At 36.4% G+C, this 27562-nt stretch overlaps 3 protein-coding genes across 6 annotated transcripts; 1 reads left to right on the top strand and 2 right to left on the bottom strand.

Moving 5' to 3' along the window:
• Positions 1-320: 320 nt before the first annotated feature.
• Positions 321-5651, bottom strand: LOC117989413 (V-type proton ATPase subunit D). Its single transcript, XM_034976768.2, has 6 exons — positions 5492-5651; positions 5288-5405; positions 3956-4103; positions 3338-3553; positions 2357-2487; positions 321-1836 (listed from the first exon to the last, which is right to left on the bottom strand). The coding sequence occupies exons 1-6, from the start codon at positions 5530-5532 to the stop codon at positions 1750-1752; spliced, it is 741 nt and encodes a 246-aa protein (XP_034832659.1). The 5' UTR covers positions 5533-5651; the 3' UTR covers positions 321-1749.
• A 336-nt stretch (positions 5652-5987) lies between these two features.
• LOC117989527 (zinc finger protein 211-like) lies at positions 5988-10101 on the top strand. Of its 2 annotated transcripts, none has more exons than XM_034976900.2 (4): positions 5988-6280; positions 6987-7411; positions 7962-8440; positions 9033-10101. In XM_034976900.2, the coding sequence occupies exons 1-4, from the start codon at positions 6107-6109 to the stop codon at positions 9266-9268; spliced, it is 1314 nt and encodes a 437-aa protein (XP_034832791.1). In that variant the 5' UTR covers positions 5988-6106; the 3' UTR covers positions 9269-10101. The 2 variants fall into 2 exon arrangements, with proteins under 2 accessions (XP_034832791.1, XP_034832790.1); XM_034976899.2 differs by having other exon boundaries at positions 6987-7414.
• On the bottom strand, positions 10091-24309 carry LOC117989451 (uncharacterized). 3 transcript variants are annotated; one of them, XM_069503848.1, is made up of 6 exons: positions 23831-24309; positions 22778-22936; positions 22332-22491; positions 20990-21046; positions 11042-11276; positions 10091-10176 (listed from the first exon to the last, which is right to left on the bottom strand). In XM_069503848.1, exons 1-6 carry the CDS (start codon positions 24026-24028, stop codon positions 10125-10127), a joined length of 861 nt encoding a protein of 286 aa, XP_069359949.1. In that variant the 5' UTR covers positions 24029-24309; the 3' UTR covers positions 10091-10124. The 3 variants fall into 3 exon arrangements, with proteins under 3 accessions (XP_069359949.1, XP_034832709.1, XP_034832710.1); XM_034976818.2 differs by having other exon boundaries at positions 20990-21040; XM_034976819.2 differs by lacking the exon at positions 20990-21046 and having other exon boundaries at positions 23831-24307.
• Between the last annotated feature and the right edge of the window lie 3253 nt (positions 24310-27562).

Below are 27562 nucleotides of genomic sequence, written 5' to 3'. Positions count from 1 at the left end.
ACTTAAATGAAGGATATTCAGATCCATTTCACTATAACGTCATTATTTTCCGATATTCGAATTCTATCAACGTTTGGTTGTATTTCATACTAAGCACACTGATGTATAGTACGCGACAGGCCGATATGGCGATCGGGGTGGGAACGCCCCGCACACCCCCCGTGCTAACAAGGCGCAGGCGTGTGGGGCGTCCCCCTCGCCTCATACCCCGATAGCCATCTCAACTTGTCGCGGACTATAACATGATGGAGTAACTCGACGATATCGTATTTCATTTTTCAAAACCCCTTCTAGAGATCATTATCAAAATCAAACCACAATTTCGTCAATAATATTTTATTTAATAAGTATATCATTTCACCAACTTGTATTTACATGTCTGCTTAACATAATCTATCAAACAACATTTCAACGACAATTAAATACTTTATCAAGTTTACCGTATGGCGGTGCCACATGCTTGCGACAAACAAGAAGCGCTGGCAAGCGTGTGGACGGGTGTTTGCGTATGCTTGCCAACGCTTGGGAGCGTTTGCCGTTCGATCCGATTGGCAGCCAAGCCAAACACCGTGTATAAAAAGTACTGGTGTTTGCCGATGTGGTATGCTGTTTGTAGCAAGCATGTAGCGCCGCCTTTAGCATTAGGGGCCAGCGTAGACTGAACGGCAAATATCGTACGACGCCAGTTAAATATCGACCTTATCTAATTCCAATAGAGTTGCCATTTAAGCCTGTTAGTTATTGCAAGGACAAAAACATGAATATTACATCCTGTATTCTAACTACAACTGTATTCGAATCCGATAAGGTCGATATTTTATTAAGGAAGGCATCTGCTATACCAAGGCTATATCCAAGGAAAGAAGTTAGTATAGGGCTCTCTCTGTTACGTAATCCCATACAAATGACAGAGACGAAAATCTCAGTGGGCGTTAACCGTTATGAGTCACCAACCAATGATATTTTTTACTGTATTTATTTGAACATTTTTCATTTAACCTTATTATTTCAAACAAAAAGAATGAAAAGAGAATATCTTCTTTTTTAATTACACTTAAAAGAAAACTGCTGGAATGCTTATAAATAAGATAACTACTGAAAAAAACCGATGCGTATTATTTGATTTAAAACCGTAACGCAATGATAATAAGTTACGATTTCAAGCGAACAACAATGACATTATAATTAAGTATGTACAGGTGTATGAACACTGTAATATCAATTTCTTAACACAGTCAAAATGTGGAAGCCTTCGAGAAATAATTCACAAACATTATTGCAAATGTTGGATCAAATATTAATTGAATTGAAATCCTGCAATAATCATTTCATATAGCTTCGCCTTAACAATAATAATGTCTTACGTAAAATAAAATAATGTAGGATAAGTTTTTTTTTTGTGCAGACTAAATGGCACATAATATCACATTGGATCAAACATTGGCTCCAATTTTCAACGCAATTATTTGCACACAATGTTCATTGACCTATCAGTGAGGAATTTAGGTCTGAACCCATTTTGATTATTGCGGATGGCTCAAATCTGAATTATTCTGGATCAAACAAATGCTAATATGATTATTATGGATCAAATACTGTCTCCAAAGTAATTATGGATCAAATACTATCTCCAAACTGATTATTGTGAATCTAACATTGGCTCCAATGTAATAAATGTGGATCAAACATTGGCTCCAATTTGACTGCTCACTACTAACAGGTTAAATAGAAGCTGTACGGCGGCCGTGCCTAGAAGAGCAAGTCTTCGTCGCCCTCGTCGAGTAAGTTTGCGATGTCGCGCACGTCTCTGCCCTGTTCTTTCATTTTTAATTTTCTCTGAAAAAAAAAACAATGATACATGGTTTTTATGACGGCCATTTCACTTTTGGTTTAAAAAAAATTTAGACTCAATCATCATCATCATCATGATCAACCCATCGCCGGCTCACTACAGAACACGGGTCTCCTCTCAGAGTGAGAAGGGTTTTGGACATACTATACCACGCTTTATTACAATACAACGCTTATTTACAATGGGCCAGCGTGGCGGTCTATGGTCTAAACCCTTCTCGTTCTGAGAGGAGACCCATGCTCAATAGTGGGCTGGCGATGGGTTAATCATGATAATGATGATGATACTTCGTTGATTTCTCAAAGATGTGTAAAGTCTGCCAATCTGTTCTTGGTCAGCATGGTGGGCTATGGTCTAAAGGCTTCTCATTCTGAGAGGAGACCTGTGCTCAGTAGTGGGCCAGTGATGGGTTGATCATGATGATGAGAGGTGCAGTTCTTGATGATGCCTTGCGGTACGATAGTAGAAAGGTGAAGGAGGAACCAGATGCAGATGCATACTCACCGCCTCAGCCTTGTCTTTGATGATCTTCTTCTTGTCCTGGATCTTCTTGAGCCGGTAGAACTCCTCACGCTCTAGCTCGTCCAGCTCAGAGATGATGTACGCCAGTGTGCGCTCCAGGCGAGGGATGATCACTGGGCACATAAAATAACTAAATAACTAGTCAAGTGCATGCTAGAACATGGAACAGTAAAGTATGCTAGTTGCTAAAAACTTTTGAATTTTTTTCCAAAAACTGTCTAAAAAGCCTCACTTTAAAATACCTGTTAAGCAAGGCATCATATCAAAGGAATAAACCAAAAAGTTTTTCAATCATGGTCACAATAATTATTCTGTGTAGCAGTAATAGATTTGTATTAATCAATATCCGAAAAAAGAAAAATGGCTGACAACTATCGTACGCGACAGGTCGAATTGTCAATCAGGGAGGGAACGCCCCGCACACCCGCACTGCCCCCACGCTAAAGCGGCGCGGGCGGGCGCGGGAGACGTGCGGGTGTGCAGGGCGTCCCCCACCTCCTACACCGATTGCCATCTACCTGTCGCGCACTATAGGTAGTCCAAATCTTCAAAGCCCTTTCAAACTTACAGCTCAGTTTATTTTAAAATAATTGTAACACATCCTAATCCTAATCCTAATAATATTATAAATGTGAAAGTGTGGATGTTTGGATGTTTAGATGTTTGAATGTTTGTTACTCAATCACGCATAAACGGCTGAACGGTTTGATGAAATTTGGAATGGAGATAGATTATACCGTGGATTAAGACGTAGGCTACTTTTTATCCCGGAAAATCCCGGAGTTCCCGCGGGATTTTTAAAAACCTAATTCCACGCGGACGTAGTCGTGGGCATCAGCTAGTAGACAAATAAATGGACTACATTAGATGCAACTATAAGGGTTTCTTGTTTAACAATGATAATGAATTGTTTTAAATTAATGTGCAATAAAACTACCTTCAATATCAATATGGGGAGCTCACCATGTTCAATAGCGTTGACACGTCGGTTAGTGATCTTAATGACCTCATCCAGAGTCACAAATGAGGTTTGCAGCGACGCCAACTCCACTAGCAGCTTGACTGCACTCTGGAAGTTCTTTTTGAGCTTAGCCAGCTGTTGGCCTCCTCTCGCTAGACCGGCTAGCTCATATGTGTCAGAACCATCTTGATAGGACTCAAAAATTGGAAGTGTGACACCTGAAATGATTCATAATGGTAACTTTTATCAAGATGTAGAAACTTATTAATATATTTGTCAACACAATTCTTTATTAGTTATTTAACAGTAGGTTTGACTTCTGTTTCATTCTATTCTATTGATATAGTTTATGAGTTATAGAGCACAGCGCATTTGACCGACGCGCGCGGCAAATATAGTTTAGAGTTTGTACAGAGCAAGGCACTGGCACGTCACGTCACGTAGCACAGCGCAGCGCCAGTGTGTCAGAAGTCAACCTCTGCACATCCAGGTACGGTTACTTACTACTATCTATGAGGGCAAACCATGAAAAAATATATGCTAAAACCATGTGGACAAAGTCACAGGCAACATCTAGTTGAAAAATAAACTAAAATTGAATTCTGATTTAAATAACATACCAGCAACATTGTCTTTCTTGGAGCGAATCTTAATTTGTGCCTTGGTGACATTTTGTAGCACCACCTGGTTAAAGTCACCCGTAGTGAACTTGGCCTCTGCAAGGGAGAACGCAGCTTCTTTCATCACCTCACCCATAAGGGTTTTAGTCTGAAATATAATTTAAAAAAAACTGGTCAAGTAGTTACGGACTTGCACACAAAGGGTTCTGTACCATTTACAAGATACAACACTATTACTTTTTAATTTGCATGGCAGCCATTTTGAAATTTGCCATCTTGGTTTTTTATTATTTGTTGTTAAGCGAGGTTTAGACAAGCAATAACTTCTTGCAAGTTATTCTGCAATTACTTGCAGAATTGTTTACACTACGAGCAATATTGTACATGTACATACATTTGTGACTTGCGGCAAGTCCAGCAAGTTACAAAACTTGCGGAACTGAGCTTGACGTGATTGTTTACATGGTAGAAATAGCTTGCGGAAGTCAACTTCTGCAAGTTTTGTTGCTAATCTAAACCTCGCTTTCAACTCTCTACTTATTATGGTTCATGACATACACCCCATTGCCAGACAGACACATGAGTGTACAGACAAACAGACAGTGGAGGTGTAGTAAGAGTCGCATTAGCGCCTTTCGGTACAGAATACCAAATATGAAGTATGGGTGTTGAATTCTTGAGATTTTTTGCCATTATCACAATAATTATTACATGGAGCTGCATGGTATGCAACATCCTCTCTGTACTTCTTCTTTTATGTGCATCACATTTTTAAAATTGGATCTATACTAATCCATACTTATTATAAATGTGAAAGGGCTTCTGTCTGTCTATTTGCATATCTTTTCACAGACTAACCAACCAAACCAAACTTTTTAACCAAAATTTGGTACATAGAAAGTTTGCTTGCAGGACGTAGGATATTTTGTATTTTTATCAAAAAATCAGAGCCCCCATGAGACTTTTAAAAATCGAAATCGACATTGACAAAGTTGCAACTATCATCCAGTGAAAAGTACATTTTAATGTAAAATACATTAATCATTGTTTTTAATAGTATTTGTTTTCAATTTCATAATTTGCCTTCTTCTACTGCTAGAGCGCTGAAGTGTTACACGCTCAGTCATATTCATACACATTTTCAAAACCAGGTCAATTCAATTTAAAACGAAACCTTCAGTTTTGTTTCTCTTTTATTATTTCTTTCAGTTCTGATTACTGCTAATCGATTTTGATTTAATATTTTTTAAGAAGCAGGCAGGCGGGCTACAAAAATTGCAAATGCAAGGATACTTCGACGCACAAACGTCAAATTAGAACATCATAACTTACCTCGATAATTTTACTTAAAATCATACGGAATCTGACTTGTAAGGCATCTGCCTTCTTTTTCAGCAACCCGTGACCTTTAACTGCACCAGCCAGGCGGGCTTTTATTAACATTTGAGCACTAAAAACCAAAATAAGGATGTTTAAAGATAATAGCATCCAGGCTTATTTAACATTATTTATATCTATGTGGAAGTTGGCACTTACCCCCGGGATGGGAAAATCGCTAATTTTTCTTTCCCAGACATATTGATTTAGGAAAATATTAACGTTTTATCCCAATTTCAGGACTTTGCGTACTTTTTACTCCCTACCCCAAATCACCTGATGACAGAAGACAAATTATTGATAAAAGTGTGTCTATGGTTGGTCTTGTGATCTCGACTCTCGTCAATTTTTTTTGATATGGTACAAGTATCCAAACAGGCAAACTTGAGTTTTGCTTTTAGACAATCGCCCTACTGAATTTATTATAATACTCTTTGCCAGTTTAACTGAATAATATGAGAGAAAAAATTGCCAAACAGGTTCTAGACCCTTGGATAATAAAGAAGGCCCATTAGTTTTGCCTATTAGGCAAGATTTTCGTTTTTTTTTGTGTTTGTTGCAAGTGGCAACAATAGAGAACAATATATGCACAGCACTAAACCGGAAACGCATTTTTCTGATAAATGAATGTCAAAAATTTTGACATTGACGTATTTTGCGTTGTGTTGTTGATAAACAGGGAATTGCAATGCCAGCTCAAATATTAATAAAATACTAAAAGTTACTGGGCAAATTAAACCTATAGCTTTTATAGAACCTAATGTGACACACGGGATGTCTGAAACTCGAAGAATTTTATTTAAGAACTTTAATTTACATAATGAAAACCGTATCGTAAGTTTGTGTAGAATATGCCTTGAAGAGGGGGCTAGAATTCCAATTTTCGAAATAGATGACGAAGAAAACTACGATACTCTAACTAAACTATCGTTATGTTTGAGAGAAAAGGTATGTTTCTTTATCTTAACCAATATATTCACTAATCCTATTTATGGATATGTAAAACTGTCGAAAGATTAGCAACTCAATGAAACTCGAAAGTTCGTGATTTCATCACATAAACTCTCTGTCTACGTATTATTAGAACAATTGCACAACAATGCTGCCAGCGTTTTAAGCAAACTACGCTCTTTATCGTAAAAAAATCATCAATCAGCTCGGTTAACATAGAAATCATTAATTATCTCGAACTGGAATTCCCTCGTACGTGGCGAACGTTCAGGGCCAAAATTCACTGACTTGTGTCCGTGCAGTGGTGGCAAAAATCAATTATTAATATGTAAATAATTTAATACAGCTGGGTAATCTGTTTATCATCAACTTTCAAAATATACATAGATAATCAAGGACCCTGAAATATAAACATGAGAGGGTTTTCAAGAGAAAAAACTTTTTGAACAACAAATAGTAATTATTGTTGTTGTACTATATTATTATACTATTGTACTATATGACATATAGACAATATATAATATAATTAAAAAAAAATTAAGGATCCATAGTAAAACAAGAAACCCTTATCAGTCCAGCCCATATTATGTCTGTCTATCTGTCATTGAAATTTTAAAAATAAACTATATCTTGATTTCACTCTTGATTTTATTTATTAAAAAGATGAAATGTAATTTATAAGACTCTTAATTTACTCTTACAGATAGAAGATATCAATGGCTACCCTCGTTTCATATGTAACATATGCAGCGACATTCTAGATAGTGCATACAACTTCATAAATAAATACAAAGACTCGTGTAAAATATTGCAAAGTGGCATCGATATAGTTAAACAAGACACTGAAGTACCAATAATTGAGAATGGACTCGCAGAGGAAGAAATCAAAGTAGATAATATTAAAACTGAAATTCAAGACTCTAGGAGTGATAATAGTGATGATGGTTTTAGTGATGAGGACAAAGAATTTCTGGTGCCTGTAAAGTTAAAAGTTAAGTTAAAGGAAGAAAATGAAACAAAACCGGTTAGAAAAACAAGAAACCACACATCTACTAATACTAAACAGGTGACAAATAAAATAGCCTCCTCAATATTAGAGGGTCAATTTGCATGGAATGGAGACAAATGGTGGTAATATTATTTAATTTTTTCATTAATGATTGTAAGAATACTAACTTTATTTAGAAACTATACTTTGCAAAATGATTCCTATGGACAAAGATAGCTAGATACTTTTAGACCTGTCAATTTCGTTTAAACTAGTTTTTGCCCGCAACTTTGTCCAAGGTACATATTATATTATGTAATTAATTATAAGTTATTTACTTCTGGATAAAGTAGCTTTTTAATGGAAGAATTATTAAAATTGGTCCAGGAGTTTTAGAGTTTTTAATTATATTACCAATCTACTCTACAAACTAATCTTTCCCCTTTGTAATAATAGTATAAATTTGTGTACAACTGAATAAGTATTTTTCTTAACTTGAATCTCAGCTTAAAAGTATTATACTCTGTCATTATAAAATTAAGTTAATCTTTGTCTGTTTTGCCTGTCTTGTAGATGAACTTTGTTTGATGAATAAATTATAGTCAAACTTCATCTACTAGACACATTAACCATGCAATTTTTTGTTTCTTAGCCTGTTACTTATTATTATTATTATTATTTCCCTTTCAGTCTACAATCAAATACATTAAAACTGGCGAAACAAAAACTCAAACTGCTAACAGAAATAAAAGCTGAGCCTGTCAAGAAGAAAAGAGTAAAAATCGAGGTACCGAAAGTGAAAGTACACAAACCAGACCCTCCAAAACTATGTGATATATGCGGTGAAGTATTCAAGAGTCAGGAAAAGCTGTGGTCTCATAAAAGAAAAGTTCATTACAAAAAAGCTATGCAATGTCCGCACTGTGGTAAAATGTTGGCATCTCAATATTATTTAAACAGGCATATAAAGAGAAAACATGAGGAGAGCAGGGATTATATTTGCGCGGCTTGTGGTAGCGGTTTCGCATATAAAACTGAGTTACGCAACCACAATAGGAGCGTGCACGAAAAACATTTGCGACCGAAAAAGCAGTACAGGTGTAAAATCTGTTCCAAGACTTACAAGTGTGCCAAGTCTGTTGTGGTGCATGAGAGATCGGTTCATACAGGTAACTTATTATTATTTATTACTAGCTGATGCCTGCGAAATCGCCCGCAAGGATATAAAAAAATCCGCGTTTTTAAAAATTCCTTTGTGAACTCTTTGATTTTCTAGTCAGACTCGCGCACTGAGGGTTCCTAACTACAATAGTATTTTATCGACATTTTGCACAATAAATAAAAAACTATTATGCATAAAAATAAATAAAAATCTGTTTTAGAATGCACAAGTAAAGCCCTTTCATATCCCACTTGGTATGGTATAGTAATCGTACTTTGAAAGTTGAGAATAGCAATATTTGTGCATGAACACATTTTAATTTATTTCTTGTGATGTGACCACAAATTCACGGTGTTCAGATTTTCCCCTCATGTCTGCTATAAGACCTACCTTCCTGCCAAATTTCATGGTTCTAGGTCAATGGGAAGTACCCTATAGGTTTCTTGACAGACAGACAGACAGACAGACAATCACTAAAACGACAGACAGTCACTAAAATGGCGGCCAAGCGTATTAGCAATTTGCGGGACATATCAATGTAATTGGCCATTTCTGGCATGCAAAATTGTGGATGATGAAATATATCTTTTATTTTTCAGGTCAAAGACCAGCCGTTTGTTCTGTATGTGATAGCAGTTTCTACCACATAGACTATCTGAGAGAGCACATGAGACTGCACACTGGAGAGACTCCGTTCAAGTGCCCCATCTGTGGGCGGGGCTATGCCCAGCGCTGCAACATGAAGAGCCATCTCAGAATACATCGGGTCTCCGAACTGGATGCTATCACGTTGAGCAAACTTAGACCTAACTATTTGAGACTACTTAAATCTTAGCTATCTACCCTAAAAAAATATCAAAATTTTATTTCACCATTTTGTCAGCGTGATTAATATTTAGACCCATGCCAAATTACAGATTTCTAGCACTAATAGTCTCTGAGATTAACCAAGGACGGACGGACGGACGGACATGGCGAAACTATAAGGGTTCCTTGTTTACTATGGAACCCTAAAAACGTTATTTCGTAAATTATGATTCTAAAACTTCTATGTAAACATATATATTTGCCATGGATCTTCCAGATTTTTTTAAAATTGTTAAATATTATTTAATTTTCCAAAAGGATGTTTGTTTTTAAAGCTAAATATATTATTATCAGGAGATTACAGAAATTTATTTTGAAATTTATTCTTATACATGCATGTATTGTAGAAAAAAAAATATTTCTTATTTTTTGTTTGATGACTGCTGGTTAAAAATATACTAAATTCTTTAAAACTAAATGAATGACCTAGTATGTACATAATAATAATAATTATGTTTATGATATAAACATTTCCTGAATTTTTAATGTCACAAAATATAGCGTTATTGTACAGTACGCGGTAGAAAGTAATGTACATCGGCCTTTAGAATGAATTTCGGCTTTGTAGAGTGTTGTCTCTGTCACTCATACCCATATGACGTTTGTCGGTCTCAACGACAGCGACAATGCTCTACAAATCTGCTATCTCCTTCTAAAGGTCGATGTACATTACTTTCTGCCGCATACTGCAATGTATTGTAGCTCAAGAAGTTTCAATACATTATCATTGTTAATTTTATCTGATTTTAAAATAGTTCTTGTAAATAAGAAGTTAAATAAATAAAAAATCTTGTTTAAAAATTTTGTTTATTTTAATGCTTTTACTACATAACATTATGAAATCTTGTGCTGCAATTTCTTGTCCATTCCACTAATCTGAAACAATAAAGGACAGAGTTTAAGGCCGGCCGCATATATCAGATGTCGGGGACGCAAACATTGGCACCGATTCCGTTGTCCGTTCCGTTGTTCCGCATCCTTTTCTTTTTAACAATGCTAAAAAGGGACAGAACATGAACTTTACATTTAAAGACTCTAAATTTTAGTGCACGCTACAAATTTAAACAGTAGGCTAGCGACTGTGCGCTAAAATCACGGGTTTACCATCTAAAAATAAAATTTAAAACTGTCAAACTGCGTCGTTCCTTTTCATTTTACATTAGTAAGAAGAGTATGCGAATACTCTAAAATTAGGTTGTGCTCAGAATCAGTACCATTGTGTATAGGGAACGCAAAACAAGTACTAAGGCTGAGATCTATAGAACGCACTTGACTTTGCTCAGACTTTGAGTTAAGACGAGACAGATTTATGTGAGAGGTATACATCTGTCTCGTTTTAACTTTGTCTTAAGTCTAAGCAAAGTCACGAGTGCGCTCTATAGATTTCGCCCTTAGTCTTATCTGAATTTGCAACATGGCAGTTTGAGCAGGTTATAGACTAACTGCCTAACAATTGAACGTTGAATAACAGTGGAATAGTTATACTTTATTTTGTCTTTCTCTGTCATCAGTAATTTGACATTGGAAGGAAAAAGACAAAACAGAGTATTACTATTCCACGTCTATTTTTTAGAGGGTTAGGAATTAGGATTAATATACAAGCCCAGCTAAGATCTGTTTTTGTACAAGGCCCAGTCATATGCCTCGTGTTGAAGATTGGATTACGGTAGGTGGCAGAAAATATTGTACATCAACCAAAATCCAAAAAAACTGGCATGTAATGGAAAACCTTAAAACTTACTCTTTTAAAGACGCGGCTATCTCTGTCATACACTTAAGTTTCTGCTCCTCAAGTTGCGTCAAATAGTTGACTCTGCTAACTTCAGTCTCTTGCAATTTTAGTTCATCAGCTTTTAGTTTCAACTCTATCGCTTTCAGTCTTAGCTCTTCGCTTTTCTGATGTATTCTTTCTTTTTCTAGATCAAGTTGTGTTGTGGCTCTGTGATCTAAAGTTTCTGTATTACTTGAGTCTTTTTCTGTAAAGAGATAGGAATTATTGGCATCACTATAGTACGCGATAGGTCGAGATGGCAAGCGGAGCATGAAGCGGGGGGACGCCCCACACACCCGCGCTATCCCGGACCGGGTTAGCGAGGGCGCTGTGCGAGGAGTCCCCTCTGCGATTGCCATCTTGTAAGGGTGGTAAATCGGGCGGAATAGAAATATACCCGGATACGGAATAATCTACCACCTTACAAAGATTAGAGGAAAAAAAATAATTTTAATTTACTTTACTTGATCTATCTACCTAGTAAAGAATAGAAGCTAGCCGTCGACTCCCTTGTAATGCATATGAGGTGTTATAAATGAAATTTGCTAGATGTTAGGCAAAATTGTTTTTAATGTAACTTTTACCGGGGTCGCTTAATACAGAATGATGGCTAATAATGCTTAGTTATTCTAGCTTAATGCCAAGACTTAATTTAGATACATTAGAATGACTTAGGTAGATAGTACATAAGATCTATGTTTTAAATTTAAGATGCCATTGGCATGGAATAGACAATGACACAGTAAATTCATAAAATTGTTTCAAAATAAAAGCTCAGTAGTAAAGACAGGGTTCTTACTGTACACATACACTAAGAAGGTTCACTAAACTGTTGCAGGATACAAACATTTGCTTACTTGTAGGTGCGAAGACTGCAAGGTAGCTGGACGGCATCGGCCAAGATCCAAAACTCAATTTATTTGATTCTTCACAACCGAAATGTTTCATTACAAAGATTTTCACCAAGTCTTATCCATAGAAATTAAGTTGCCAACGTGAATGTGCAAAAGAAATAAATACGGAAAACCGAAAACTAAAAACGGAAACGCAAACGGAAAACGGAAACTAAACGTAAAACGTAAACGTAAAACATAAACGTAAACCCTGTAACAAAGAAAAACAAGATTATAATTTGTGCTGTGTGAAAATTTCGACACGTGGAATTTTCCCGATCAAACACAACTCACCTATTGAACTCCTGGCCACCAATGGTTTTCAGAAGTCCACCCACAACCCATTATCCTCATTTATTTGGGAAGTTAAAATAACTGGAACTGAAAGAAATCATGAGATTAGGATTTTCTCTAACCAAACCGCCATTTTGTCGAATCCACATTACTTGATTTTTCACTCACCATAACTGATGAAACATTGAAAATACGTTAGGATGACTAAAATTTATGACTATTGTATTTTCCAGGCGAAGCCATGGGCGAAAAGAAGTGAGATTTTCCTGGAACGAAAAAAATTCGTCTTCACATGTTGACTCCAGGAAAATTCTAAATCTCAGCAATCGGTGTTGCCAGACGCAACCCGAGTGTGGCCGCACTCATTTAGTTTGATCATGAAGCCAATTCATTTTTGAATATTTGCGGAACCTAAGGATATATTATAAGAACCGTTTTGTTAATGACTTAACAATAAACAAATGATATTATGGTTTTATTTAATTATTTTGTTTTATTTTTACGACAATTGACAACGAAGCAAACGCCATCTATTGTGGCTCGAATGAACTCTGAACATCGACCCACGCGTAGTTCTGCACCTTGATGCTAGGTGGCACCAACATACTTATGTCAATCAAATCATCAACATAAAATAGATTTTTTATTAAAAGCGAAACGCTAATTAGTAGTTCAAAATTTACAACGTCACAATACTTCCCCTCCTACGAAAAGGTTCAACAGGTTGAACCACGCTGCCCTCAGCGTCATCCAACAACTACTAACAATTTGCCTGAAACAAACAAACAAAAAAAACACAGAAGTTACGCGTGAACGCACATCTACTACTAACAAGGAAAATTGTCTAACAAAATAAATATACTGAAAACAGTGTAAGGTTTTATACATTATACTTAACTACACAACCCTAACTTCTAAAAAGAATATATACAAAAAAACTTCATGGTGTCTAAGACACTTGAGTGGAAACATCTTGGCATCATTCTTCAGCTGACTGATAGAATGCGTCTAGGCCTACGGTGGTTCACTCTTTTAAACTACCATCGTAATATTTGTTACTCAACAAATACGGAAAATCTGGTTGTGAACGGGTCCATCTGATATGGCAACCGTTCTCTATCCCATTCGGAAAAATAAAACCGAATCAAAATCGGAATATGAGAAAAAAAAAAACGAAATAACTCTCCTAGAAAATAGATCTCGGAACAGAATCGGAAAAATAACAGAAATGATCCATTATCTAGAAGGAAAACGAAAACAAAACACAAAACCCCCCCCTTTTCGTTATCCCCAAAGTACGATATTTGCATTTTTACTTTCTCAACCGGTTGGTCTACCACAAGCATTCCAATCATCACATATTCATCCCTACATACATCCACTACATTCCTCCTCAACTGAACCATGGTAATGTAACTGTTAACTCAGAACATCACTACACTCATACAAATTCCTAATTGAATATTGATAACTTAAATATTCAAACAGTTTAGACCAAACTAAGTAATGGCAAATATCTACTTCTTAATATCCTTAATATGCCAAGTGCCTATTGGGTGGTTGTCAGCTACTCTAACTAGTTCGTAAACCAAAGGTGACAAAACCTTGACAACCCTGCACTTTTCATACTTAGGTGCCAGCTTAGCTGCGAAAAAATTTGTAGCGTCGCTTTGTGGATAGGTCTTTTTCCACACTATATCCCCAACAGAATAGCTTGCAGACCTACGCCTTAAGTTGTAATGCGTTGCATACTCTGCATGAGCCTGAAACAAATTTCTCCTAACCTGACCAAATATGTCCTCCAAAGATCCAAACTTTCCTGCGTATTCCTCCCTTGGAATTCCGGCCTCGTACTCCTTATCCGTGTCCTTATAGAAGGAACCATTTAAGACCGGTTCTCTAGCGTGGACAAGGAAGAACGGGGAGAATCCAGTGGATTCATTAACCGCACTGTTTATGGCGAACTGGACCTTGTACAGGTTTTCGTCCCAGGACCTGTGGTTATCTTTCACAAAAGCGGCTACAGCAGTCATAATAACCTTATTGTACCTCTCAACAAGGTTAACTTGCGGAGTGTACAGTGGTGTGTAGTGTAATTTCGGAATATTATAACGCTTAATGAGATTACGGAATTCAGATCCTGTAAATTGGGACCCATTGTCCACAATCACAGTCTCTGGAACACTATGGTTCAAAAATACAAAATTCTCTAGCGCTTTAACAACAGCGGCACCTGTGGCACGCCGTAACGGAAACAACATTGTATATTTCGAAAAACAACACGTCACCACAAAAAGAAATGTAAATCCTGATTTAGACCTAGGCAAAGGTCCGACTAAATCAGCCGAAATGACCTGAAAAGGTCTCTCGCAGACTTTAGGCTTCCCTAGCAGACCTGGAGTGGCTGATGTCGTGTGTTTATACGCAGAGCAAGTATCACAATTCTTAACGTACTCAACCACGTCCTTATACATACCACGCCAAAAATATCTGAGGGATAATCTGCGATGAGTTTTGAACACACCAAAATGACCTGCAGTTGCATCTGCATGGTTTTGTTGCATAATTCTAAGGATGTCGTTCTTGTGGACTACCTCTTTCCAGTCGAACTCACTGAGAAGCTGGTATTTACATTTACTGTAACGATATAGTTTATCGTTCAAAATACAAAAATTCGGAAAATTTGCTGGATTGATTTTACAGCCATTAAATGTTTTGTCATACCAGTCATCTAGCAAAACTTGTTGACTAGAGTTATCATTACGATCACCAACTACATCTACGTGTATGAGTCTCGACAAGGTATCCGGAACCACATTATCACAACCCTTCCTATGTTCGATAACAAAATTATACTGTGATAATCTACAACCCCATCTGGCGAGTCGTCCTGAGGGATTTTCTAAATTTAAGAACCACTTTAGGGATGCATGGTCTGTGATAATTGTGACTGGCTTGGAACCAAAATAAGCCTGAAATTTCTCCACTGCAAAAATCACAGCTAGAGCCTCGCGTTCCGTCGCGCTGTAATTCCTTTCGTTTTTATTTAGGCTCCTACTGACATACGCAATGGGATGATCGCAACCATCGGTTTCTTGCGTTAGCATACCGCCAACACCATATGCAGAAGCATCACAATGTATTTTGAATGGTTTTTCAAAATTCGGTACCGCAAGAACAGGTGCGGTTACCAACGCATTCTTCAATGTATTAAATGCTACCTCTGCCTGTTCGCTCCACTCAAATTTAGGTGCGTTCTTTCCTTTACTCGTTAGTCTATTGAGTGGTGCAGCGATGGTTGAAAAATTCCTAATAAAGCGCCTGTACCAAGAACAAGTGCCTAGGAAAATCTTTACCTCCTGTGCAGTTTTTGGGGTCGGAAAGTTCAAAACTGCGGCAACTTTTCCAGGATCTGTGCGTAAACCAAATTCATCCACTATATACCCTAAATATTTCAAAGAGTTTCTAAAAAAATTACATTTTTCAAAATTTATGGATAGTTGAGCCATTTTTAGTTTATCCAGAACTCTGTTTAATAAAATTAAATGGGTTTCAAAATCAGCAGAACAAATAACAATATCATCTATATAACAAAATACTATTCCATTTTCAATATCACTACAAAAATTTTGATTAAATAGCTGGTCCATTAACCTCTGCTGTCGTGCTGGTGCACCGCATAGGCCAAACGGCATGACTTTAAATTTGAATAACCCTCTACCAGGAACTGTAAAACTGGTTTTTTCCTGAGAGTCGTTAGCTAATGGAATTTGCCAGAAACTTGAACTTAAATCAATCGATGATAAAAACCTTGCCTCTTTCAAGCTATCTAGAATTTGTGGAATGTACGGTATTGAGTATGAATCCCCCTTTGTCACTGAATTTAATTTCCTGCAATCTAGGCAAAATCTCCAGTCTCCATTTGCCTTTTTCACTAAAATTGCTGGGTTATTCCAAGGGCTTTCACTCGGAGTAACTACGTCCATTTCCAGCATCCTATCTAACTCTTTACTTAAAGCTTCCTTCTTTTCGGGAGAAAGTGGATATTGTTTTATTTTTATTGGCAAGGCATCACCGGTGTCAATAACATGTTCAATTAATTTTGTTCTACCCAATCCAATTTTCTCTGAAGAAATATCTAAAAATTTATTTACTACAGATTGGGCTAATTCTTTCTGTTGAGATGATAAGTTTTCAAAAGAAGTGATGGTATGAATTTGTTCATTATCAATCGCACAAATATTGTAAAATTGAGAAGGTGCCTTAATTAATTCTAAATTATCAAAAATGCCAGGGGCTAACTGAAATGTTTTCCAAAAGTCACAGCCAAAAATAACATCCGCTATTATAGAGGGTACTACAAAAAATTTTATTATGTGAGTTACGGAATTATAAGTAATCGGAATAAACATATAACCCATGCAATCAAGTTTGTCTCCATTTGCCACTGAAAATGTGGTATCAATACTGCTATGCAATTTATAACCGAATCTCAAAAAACCTTGTGCGCCTGGTTACCCAAAATTGACGCGCAAGCACCGGAATCTAGTAAACCTGTAATCTCAAAACCGTCAACAAAAACCTTTAAATGTGGCCTAAAGTCTCGTTTATCCACTGAATACAGAACTGTGTCAGGTAAAAGGGATGTTTTGTTGTTACTGACCAAGTTCTTTACTTGTGTCTCTGCACAGTTCTTACTAATTAGTTTTTTGAATTTTTGTCCGGAGCGGGTTTACTAGTCGCCTTTTTACTACAACTTGGACATGTCTTTACTGTAAAGTTCTGACGTCCACACGAAAAACATCTAATAAATTTCGGAACTGTCCTGCAAAATTTAAAGGAATGGTTACCCTTGCCGCACTTGTAACATAGTTGTTTATTTGTTTTCGTAAAATCAGTGCCTTTACTTGTATCAACCTTAGGTGCAGGTGTGACTGAAAGTGTGTTTATCTGTTTTGTCACTTGTTTGTAAGCAAACTCTGAACTTAAAGTTGCCTTACTGTTAGTAGGCTCAGAAAATAAGGCGGAACGCTGCCTCGCAGCCTCTAGTTTGCGACACTTTTCCTTCAACATTGCGACAGACTTAATGTCAACAAGAGCTAATTGTTCTGAGTAAAAAGGGCGAATATTATGTAATAAAATTTGTAACTTTTGTTCTTCGGAAAGTGGTCTTGACAACCTTGAAAACATGCAAAACATTACAGCGAAATAGATAGACACAGGTTCTTCAGAGCCTTGTGTTCTTGCTCGAATTTCACCTAGCAACCTGTAGTCATAATCTACTGCATCAAATTCCTCTAAAAATAAAGTTTTCAATTCTGACCAAGACGAAACTTGACATTTGTTGCCTCTGTACCATAACAATGCTCGGCCTGTAAAAAGATGAAATGCAGAAACAAATAATTTTCCATCTGAAACGCCATAAGATCTTTTATATTCCTCAACGCGTTCGATGAAACTGCGCGGATCACCCTGTCCGTTGAAATTTAACTTCCACTTGGCCACATTTTTATCACCAGTGCAGTCAACGGCGGTACTCTCGGAATCCAGTGATTCGTCGTGAGACGACTCATTGTCAGCATCTAATCTGGAAATCAAACTCTGCAACTTTGTATGTAATTCACTCTTCCTACTTATTAAGCTGAGTTCGGAACACTGTATTCTCAAAATTCTAAAGTACAAATGTGAAGCTAAAGCTTTAGACCTACAGAGGGCATGTCTATCTTTAGTGTCAGAACACTTTTTTAATAAATCTTCTAAGTCTTGAAGTTTTTTAGTAATAACCCCTAACTCACTTTCAGAAGTGAAATCCGTCTCTAAAATTGATTCAGAAGGAATTTCCTGAATTAATTGTTTTAACTGTTTCTTTAAACCTAGCACTGTAGGTGCTGGAGTTTCGGAACGAATGGATACCTCATAACACAATTCGTCCTTCAAAAGTGAATGAAACTGGGCAAAAGTCTGTTCCATTGTGTTAAGTCAAAACACATTTAACAAAATATCGAGCTTGTGTAACTGTCTATGTTTAGCCTTATACAAATTGGTTAAACACAAACACAAAAGAAGTTATTTAAACTATTAAATATACACAAGCAAAATACACAACAAAAACAATATTCTTAAGTCTATCCTAACTATTTTATCAATTATGTTCCTATTCCAAAATATTGTTAATAATACAAGCACATATTATTACTATAGTAAACAAAATATAACAAAATAAAACTTCCCAAAATTGAATAAATGATTGTAAGGTGCAGTATCACCTTTATGAGTACACAGTGTGTTACAACCTTTACAATTACAAAAGTAAACAGGCAACAAAGTTGCAATGAACTCTGACTAGCATATTATCTTTAAAAAAAAACAAAGAGATTGTGCAATGGTTTGATGACTGTTACTTTACACTTTTAACACATAACCTAAAATACAACAAAATCTGTTTTTAAATGTCACTTTAAACTACCAGCATTCACTTAAACTTAACATGTTTTGTGTGTGAAGTAGCTTTTATCATAACCTTAACACAGCTCTAAACAAAATTTCAACAAAATAATGAAGTATCAAGTCACTGAAAAAAAAATTGTTCATAACTTCATACTTGAACTTAATGTAATCTCTGAATATAGTTTATATATTTAGTTTCACAAGTTGTAACTCTTAGTATTTATAAATGTATGTGTGTAACTAGTTAACAGGACATAGCGTTTCAAAACTTTAATTATACTAGGTTACCGGAATTTTCAAACATAAGATGTACTTACTATTGAAAGCAATACCCAACAACAACTCAGTTAAGCAATGTTTATTACTAAACTGAAGGCAAACATTCACTTATACACCTCCAAGGTAAGTCAAATAACATAATTGAACGGCATAAGCACCATTTATAATGTGTTAATTAAATAAGAAAAAAAAACCAATGTTGCACTATACTCAGAAAAATACTTAAACTATCAAACAAAATTTCTAACTATTAGTTATTATTTAGTTAGTCAACCATAAAAAAAACAGCTTAGAGCTCTTTGCAATGTGTCACCACTTAGAAAATTGTACATTCAGCGGAGTACATTTCATAAAATTCACAAAATTTCTCAAAATATACTGAAATAACTATATAAAAAAAACGTTCGGGCGCCATTTGTAAGGGTGGTAAATCGGGCGGAATAGAAATATACCCGGATACGGAATAATCTACCACCTTACAAAGATTAGAGGAAAAAAAATAATTTTAATTTACTTTACTTGATCTATCTACCTAGTAAAGAATAGAAGCTAGCCGTCGACTCCCTTGTAATGCATATGAGGTGTTATAAATGAAATTTGCTAGATGTTAGGCAAAATTGTTTTTAATGTAACTTTTACCGGGGTCGCTTAATACAGAATGATGGCTAATAATGCTTAGTTATTCTAGCTTAATGCCAAGACTTAATTTAGATACATTAGAATGACTTAGGTAGATAGTACATAAGATCTATGTTTTAAATTTAAGATGCCATTGGCATGGAATAGACAATGACACAGTAAAATTCATAAAATTGTTTCAAAATAAAAGCTCAGTAGTAAAGACAGGGTTCTTACTGTACACATACACTAAGAAGGTTCACTAAACTGTTGCAGGATACAAACATTTGCTTACTTGTAGGTGCGAAGACTGCAAGGTAGCTGGACGGCATCGGCCAAGATCCAAAACTCAATTTATTTGATTCTTCACAACCGAAATGTTTCATTACAAAGATTTTCACCAAGTCTTATCCATAGAAATTAAGTTGCCAACGTGAATGTGCAAAAGAAATAAATACGGAAAACCGAAAACTAAAAACGGAAACGCAAACGGAAAACGGAAACTAAACGTAAAACGTAAACGTAAAACATAAACGTAAACCCTGTAACAAAGAAAAACAAGATTATAATTTGTGCTGTGTGAAAATTTCGACACGTGGAATTTTCCCGATCAAACACAACTCACCTATTGAACTCCTGGCCACCAATGGTTTTCAGAAGTCCACCCACAACCCATTATCCTCATTTATTTGGGAAGTTAAAATAACTGGAACTGAAAGAAATCATGAGATTAGGATTTTCTCTAACCAAACCGCCATTTTGTCGAATCCACATTACTTGATTTTTCACTCACCATAACTGATGAAACATTGAAAATACGTTAGGATGACTAAAATTTATGACTATTGTATTTTCCAGGCGAAGCCATGGGCGAAAAGAAGTGAGATTTTCCTGGAACGAAAAAAATTCGTCTTCACATGTTGACTCCAGGAAAATTCTAAATCTCAGCAATCGGTGTTGCCAGACGCAACCCGAGTGTGGCCGCACTCATTTAGTTTGATCATGAAGCCAATTCATTTTTGAATATTTGCGGAACCTAAGGATATATTATAAGAACCGTTTTGTTAATGACTTAACAATAAACAAATGATATTATGGTTTTATTTAATTATTTTGTTTTATTTTTACGACAATTGACAACGAAGCAAACGCCATCTATTGTGGCTCGAATGAACTCTGAACATCGACCCACGCGTAGTTCTGCACCTTGATGCTAGGTGGCACCAACATACTTATGTCAATCAAATCATCAACATAAAATAGATTTTTTATTAAAAGCGAAACGCTAATTAGTAGTTCAAAATTTACAACGTCACAATCTCGACCTGTCGAGTGATGATCAAACATTTTATATCATAGGTTGATGCTATGCAATGATGATTGTTACCTTCCTCTTTTATGTCCACTCCTTCAATGCCACTGGAAATATTCTGAGTATCTGAAACTTTTTTTTACTTAAGTAGGTACTGGACTTATTATCATCATTATCAACCGATAGACGTCCACAGTTGCGACATAGATCCTTGTAGAGACTTCCACACACAACGGTCTTGCGCCGCCTGAATCCAGTGGCTCCCTGCGACTCGTTTGAAGTCTGTCCACCTAGTGGGGGGTCTTGCGCAACACTGCGCTTTCCGGTGCGAGGACTGGACTTTACAATCTAAGTAAAACTATAATTCTTTCTCCATTACATTTGTCATACTTACCTTACTTCAAAATAAAATAATAAGCAATTAAGATCGCCAGCCCATTACTGAGCTACAGTACGCAGCAGAAAATAATGTACATCGACATTTAGAAAGAGATAGCGGTTTTATAAAGCATTGTCTCTGTCGTCAAGACCGCTGACAAAACGTCACATATATATATGAGTGACAGAGACAACGCTCTACAAAGCCGAAATCTCATTCTAAAGGTGTACATTATTTTCTGCCGCGCACTGTACTCAGCTACTGAGGTCTCCTTAAGCCCCGGATACACTAGGGGAAAAATAGAGCAACATGTTGCGTAATATGTTCCTCAACAACTACGTGGAACGTGTCGAGAAAATGGAAAAAATAGAGCAACATGTTGCGTAATATGTTCCTCAACAACTACGTGGAACGTGTCGAGAAAATGTCGCGAAACATTGTGTCGGCCACACTAGTCAGTGTTTATAGAAACGTCGCCCGAGGAAGTTTTGGCTAATAAGTAGTGCTGCGTACATAGTAATTATATCGAGTGTGTTGAAATGTAAGAGAAAGAGAAGGTGGTGGATGCGGAATTTCTTCCTACAACGAGAAAGAAGAGGTTGTGTACGCAACTACACTCGGTGACAAATGGCGCGACACTGACGCGGGACAGTGGACACGTGCGCACGCTCTCGAGGCGGGAGCAAGCAACATGCCCCGCGTCTAGTAAAATGTTGCGGGGCATATTGCAGGACACTATGCAACGTTGCAGCGTCACGTATATTGAGTGTTGCGCGTCATGTTGCGGGACAAAATGTTCCCTAGTGTATCCGTACCTTAATTAAAACGCTATAAACATACAAAACACTCAATTAGAGGTGCATGCCAGGGATCGAGCCTCAGACCCTTTAAATAGGTGGTCTCAAACTTTCAACCACTAGGTTATCCTGCTACTTTTTACTGGAAAATTAAAGGCTTGACAGGGAATTTTTAAAAATCGCGTATGTCATCTAGTAGAACCACAAGCAATCACGCAGACATACAAGGTTTAGTACTTACCAAATATGTCATAACTATGAGTGGAGTCTTGCTTATCTTGAACTCCAAGACTTATAAATTCCCTATTGTCCTCGTTAAATCCTTCCGAGTTATCATCAACATTACTTTCAACAGGATCCAAGTCGTCATTCAATTTGTCAATCTCTTGTGTTTGATGTCTCTGAAATTAATCCAATGGGTTGCAAAGCTGAAGTGGCAGTGGGCAGGGCACATAGTTCGTAAAACCGATAGAAGTTCGTCCTGTAGTTTGAGCTGAGCTTTTCCTTTTATATATTTAGATTAATTCCTATAGCATATCGTGAAGTGTGAACAAGCACTACGGAGTTAATTGGACCAACACCCTGCTAGTCTGCAGTCCTCCATGTGTTCGGTGGCAACACTTAAGGAACAAAAGAGTTCACCTATGGGACTCATAAGCTGCATAGATAGTAGACTACAGTTAATACCTTTTCTTCATTAAGAACAACTACATCATGAATTGGATAGTTTATCAATTTTAATAACCTCAGTTCTAGTTTAGTCAAATTTGGTTTTTGATTTGCAAATTTTCTTCTTGAGACAATATCTGCTTTCCTTTTAGTCTTATTTTTCCAATCTGCCCACATCTGTAAATTAAGAAATGAGTACCCTTATTGTAAATGCGAAAGTGTGTTTGTTTGTTGGTTTGTTGATTTGTCCTTCAATCACGTCGCAACGGTGCAATGGATTGACGTGATTTTTTGCATGGATATAGATAAAGATCTGGAGAGTGAAAAATCAAAGAGATTCCACTGGATTTAAAAAAAACCTAATTCCACGCAGACGAAGTCGCGGGCATCAGCTAGTAATTTAATAAAAGCAGTGTGCCGTGTCTGTCTGTGTTCCCTATTTAGGTATCAACAGATGAAACACACTCATTTTTTTTTAAAGCAGTTATAGCAGTCGGGGCTCTGCTGGGATTTGGTCCTGGGCCTGCAACTCATAACTTTCAGATTTATGTGTGTTTTAAACAATTAAGTTATACACTTGCTTTAATGGTGAAGGAAAACACATCGTGAAGAAACTTGCATGCCTTCATAATGTTCTCAAAGGTATGTGAAGTCTGCCGATCCACACTTGGCCAGTGTGGTGGGTTATGGGCAAACCCTTCTCATTCTGAGAGAAGACCCGTAGTGAGCCGGCAATTTGGTTGATGATGTATCCTACAAAGCTAGATGTATTTTAATTTTTTAAATAATTGTGCAACTCCTAAATTGTATAGCATGTATGTATGGAGGAGACATGGAATTTAGGTTTCATATTACATTATTCACATGGACACTCCTCAAAAATGTGGGTATGAACTTCCTGAGCCTATGGCTACTGACAGCATTTGGAGTCATTTTGGACAGCAAGCAGCTGACTGCAATTTTGAATTCTGTTTCTATGGACAGTAACAAATATGTTTCGTTTATCATGACAAACATGACATTTAGCACTTACTAGAATTTTATTATAGGAAAACAAGGGATTTCTCTCACTTTACACCATTTATGAAAGTTCTTAACAGCACCATTCTCAACAATATTCAGCTGCACTGCTATACGCTTCCAGAATTTCAGTTTGTTTGTGTCTTTGTATACCACCCTTCCATCTAGCAAATTTCCATTTGTGCTGAGTAAATCCAATAACTTCTTCATCTGAGCTTGGCTCACTCTACCATCTCGGTCCTTACTCATATTTATTGTGCTTTACGTGTTAATGTTTATTTTATTATTTGGAAGTGTCTAGCCGACCAACCGACGGAAGGCGAAATTATTTTTATTGAGCCGACCGTCGCGCGTCGTCGTATTGCAAGCCGATTTTGTTATTATTATTTAGTGGCGCCTCGTAGAAAAGTGAGAACTACTATTTTATTTAAATTTTAAATTTAAATAATAACCACACAAAAACAAATTATAAATAAACTTCTCACGCGCCATTTTAACTTTTTGTGTCAAATTAATGTCAGTTGTCATTTGTCAAGTCCAAAGACTCAAAAAGTAGGTACTGCGGCCGCGAACCAATGTACTCTGTGACCACGACTGCGACCACTGCGATCAGACGAAAGTGCGACAAGCACGACAAGGCTCTTTTGGCGCGTGGCAAAAATTGAAGATAATCATTTGTCAAGTGTCAAAGTCAACTTGAAAGTTGAAACTTCAAAAACTAAATTTAAAAAGTGGAAACTGGAAAAGTGGTGGAAAATTGCACGTAGTTTCGGTGTTTGGTTTTATTACTGTGAAGAAATAAGGGTATTGGAGAATTGATTAGTTGATAACTATTTCCATACACTCGGGTAGTTGTTGCGAAGATAAAGATGCTACGTACAAAAATACATATAGCATTAAGTGCTCTTGGTGCAATACTAGGTATCTCTGCATTTATATGTTTTTGCATTGTTTACGCAAATATCGAAGCTGGAATGTGGGCGTTATTGTCCGGTAAGTATTTTGACTTTCACGCTAACATTAAAAGTATTTGTTAGTTATCGTATGACGTCAATATTTATGCTATTTATTTGTAAACTTTGACACAATAATAAAAATATTATTACACCACATTTCTGCATATTTTGCCGTAGCCAGAGCAAAAGTTTTTCCTTCTAGCTCACCAAATAGGTTTCAAATCTGAACTCTAATTTTAGATTCCTTTGACTAAATAAAAGCACTTAGTTATACTAGTTGATTTGCCTCAAAAGCTTAGCTTTCAGTTAAAACACTACGGCTGAGATCTATAGAGCGCACTTTGACTTTGCTTAAACTTAAGATTGAGTTAAAACGAGACAGATTTATGTGAGAAATATACACCTGTCTCATTTTATCTCTGTCTTAAGTCTGAGCAAAGTCAGAGTGTGCTCTATAGATTTCACCCTTAGGGTGAGATCTATAGAGTGCACACTCTCATTTTAACTCTGCCATAAGTTTGAGCAAAGTACTCTACAGTTTTCAGTCTACCTACCTACACTTTACTGCATTGTTCAAACTTAAAACACTTAAAACGAGAGTGTTATATAGCTAGCAAAAATTTGTCTCATTTTAAGTATGAGTAGTATAGAAGTACTCATATAGTAGTATAGTAGTATGACCAATAATAATTAATTAATGGACTGTAAATAGTCTTTGATCTTTGCATGTCCCAAAAGGTTATAACACTTTTTATATAACTAACCTAACAATAATGTAATAAAACTTGTTTTACAGGTATTCATGCAGGACTAACTCTTATGCTTCACTGTCACTACTTGAAAGAGTCGCTGCATGTGAATTTTTCTAGAAAAGCTCTTCAGTACCTTGGAGACTTTGGCATGGTTGGCTTTGTGTCTGGCACGGCCCTAACATTGTTCTACTTATTTTTGGAAATCTATTACAAAGCTGGTAAGTCATAACTTGGAACTAGTATGTATTACTATTTAGGTAGGCCCGAAGTTGTCAAAAGTTGAGATAATTAATTCTTATTATTGTAATATTAGGGTTCCATACCTCAAAAGGAAAAACGGAACCCTTATAGGATCACTTTGTTGTCTGTCTGTCAAGAAACCTATAGGGTACTTCCCGTTGACCTAGAATCATGAAATTTGGTACGTAGGTAGGACTTATAGCACACGTAAGGGGAAAAATCCGAAAACTGTTAATTTGTGGTTACATTAATAAAAAAAATTAAAATGTGTTCATGAACAAATAATTAGTATTTTCAGATTAAAGTAAAATAACTATACCAAGTGGGGTATCATATAAAAGTACTTTACCTGTACATTCTAAAACAGATTCTTATTTATTTTTATGCATAATAGTTTTTGATTTATTATTATATTGAAATGTCGAAAAATACGACTGCAGTACAACCCTCGCTGCGTGAGTATGACTCGCACTTGGCCAGTTTTTTTTGGTAAAGTGTTAGTTAACAGCAATGTGGCAGCACCATTACATGACTGCACAACATAAAGGAGCGTTATTACTTATCTGAACACTCGAGTATATCAGTGCAGTACAGTTGTTGATAAATCAGCTTAAATATCTATAACATTAAGTATCTATACAGAACTTTTTGTTTTTATGAGATAGCTTATCTAGTTATCACATCAAACAAGCTGATTGCTGGCAATTTTGTGTTTCTTTTCTTTTTTTCCCTAAATCCTTTCTTAGTGCAAGTTTATGTTATAGGGAAAATTTACATGCAAAACATGTTTCTCGATCCACTAGATTATGCTGTGTATCTGTTTATAATTTTTATGGTTGTGGTTTTACCTACACTTGAAGAAAAATATATCTAAATCACACTAATATTAAGTACTAGATGATGCCCGCGACTTCGTCCGTGTGGATTTAGGTTTTTGAAAATCCCATTGGAACTCTTTGATTTTCCGGGATAAAAAGTTGCCTGTGTCCTTCCCCGGAATCCAAGGTATCTTTATACCAAATTTTGTCAAAATCGGTTGAACGGATGGGCCGTGAAAGGCTAGCAGACAGACAGTTAAAATGGCGAGTGAGTTCTCATTTTGTACGGACTATAATATTGTTATACGTATAGATTATATTCTTATCCTTCTGTTTCTAATCATAATTAAATTGATTTAAAAAAGTTTAATAAAATAAACTAGGTATAGTTTGTATTGGTGATCAAGTGATAAAATATAAAATTACTAAGTAAGTGTTTGTTTATTTAAACAGATATAACACCAATACAAACGAGCATAATCATCCGAATGATATGGTCATTCATGATGCTGAAATGGGGTCTCCTTCTCTACATGTCCACAAAGAAGTATCTACGCACGTACAACGACGATCAGCTGTTCTCCGAAAACCCTAACATTGAAGAGACATAAGTATTTATTTATTATTCAATTATTCCATTAGGCCAGGGACATATCTAGCGGAAAATCGCTCGCGACTATCTGCGCGCGGTAATTCTCTTCAGCGTTTTTCAAAAAATTTTTATTTTTATTTTTTATAGGCTAGCGCTTGGCTGCAATCAGACCTGGTGGCAAGTGATGATGCAGCCTAAGATGGAGCGCGCTTTATTTTTGAAAGCTGTGCCACATATTACCAGTTAAACCTACGGGTTAGGTTATCCCGGCGGTTACTTGAGCAGTAAAGTCAAAAGACCTGAAGCAGAAGTAGCGCCGGAATAATGGCGCTCTCTACGTTTCCATATGACACATTTCAACAGAATTTCGCATGTGTTCCGCTAGATTAGACCCTGACCTTATAATATTATTATTATTAAGCAGG

Source organism: Maniola hyperantus, chromosome 16 (assembly GCF_902806685.2).
Source record: "Maniola hyperantus chromosome 16, iAphHyp1.2, whole genome shotgun sequence".
In the NCBI taxonomy this organism is placed as follows: Eukaryota; Metazoa; Arthropoda; class Insecta; order Lepidoptera; family Nymphalidae; genus Maniola; species Maniola hyperantus.
This window is presented reverse-complemented; position numbering and strand designations above follow the sequence as displayed.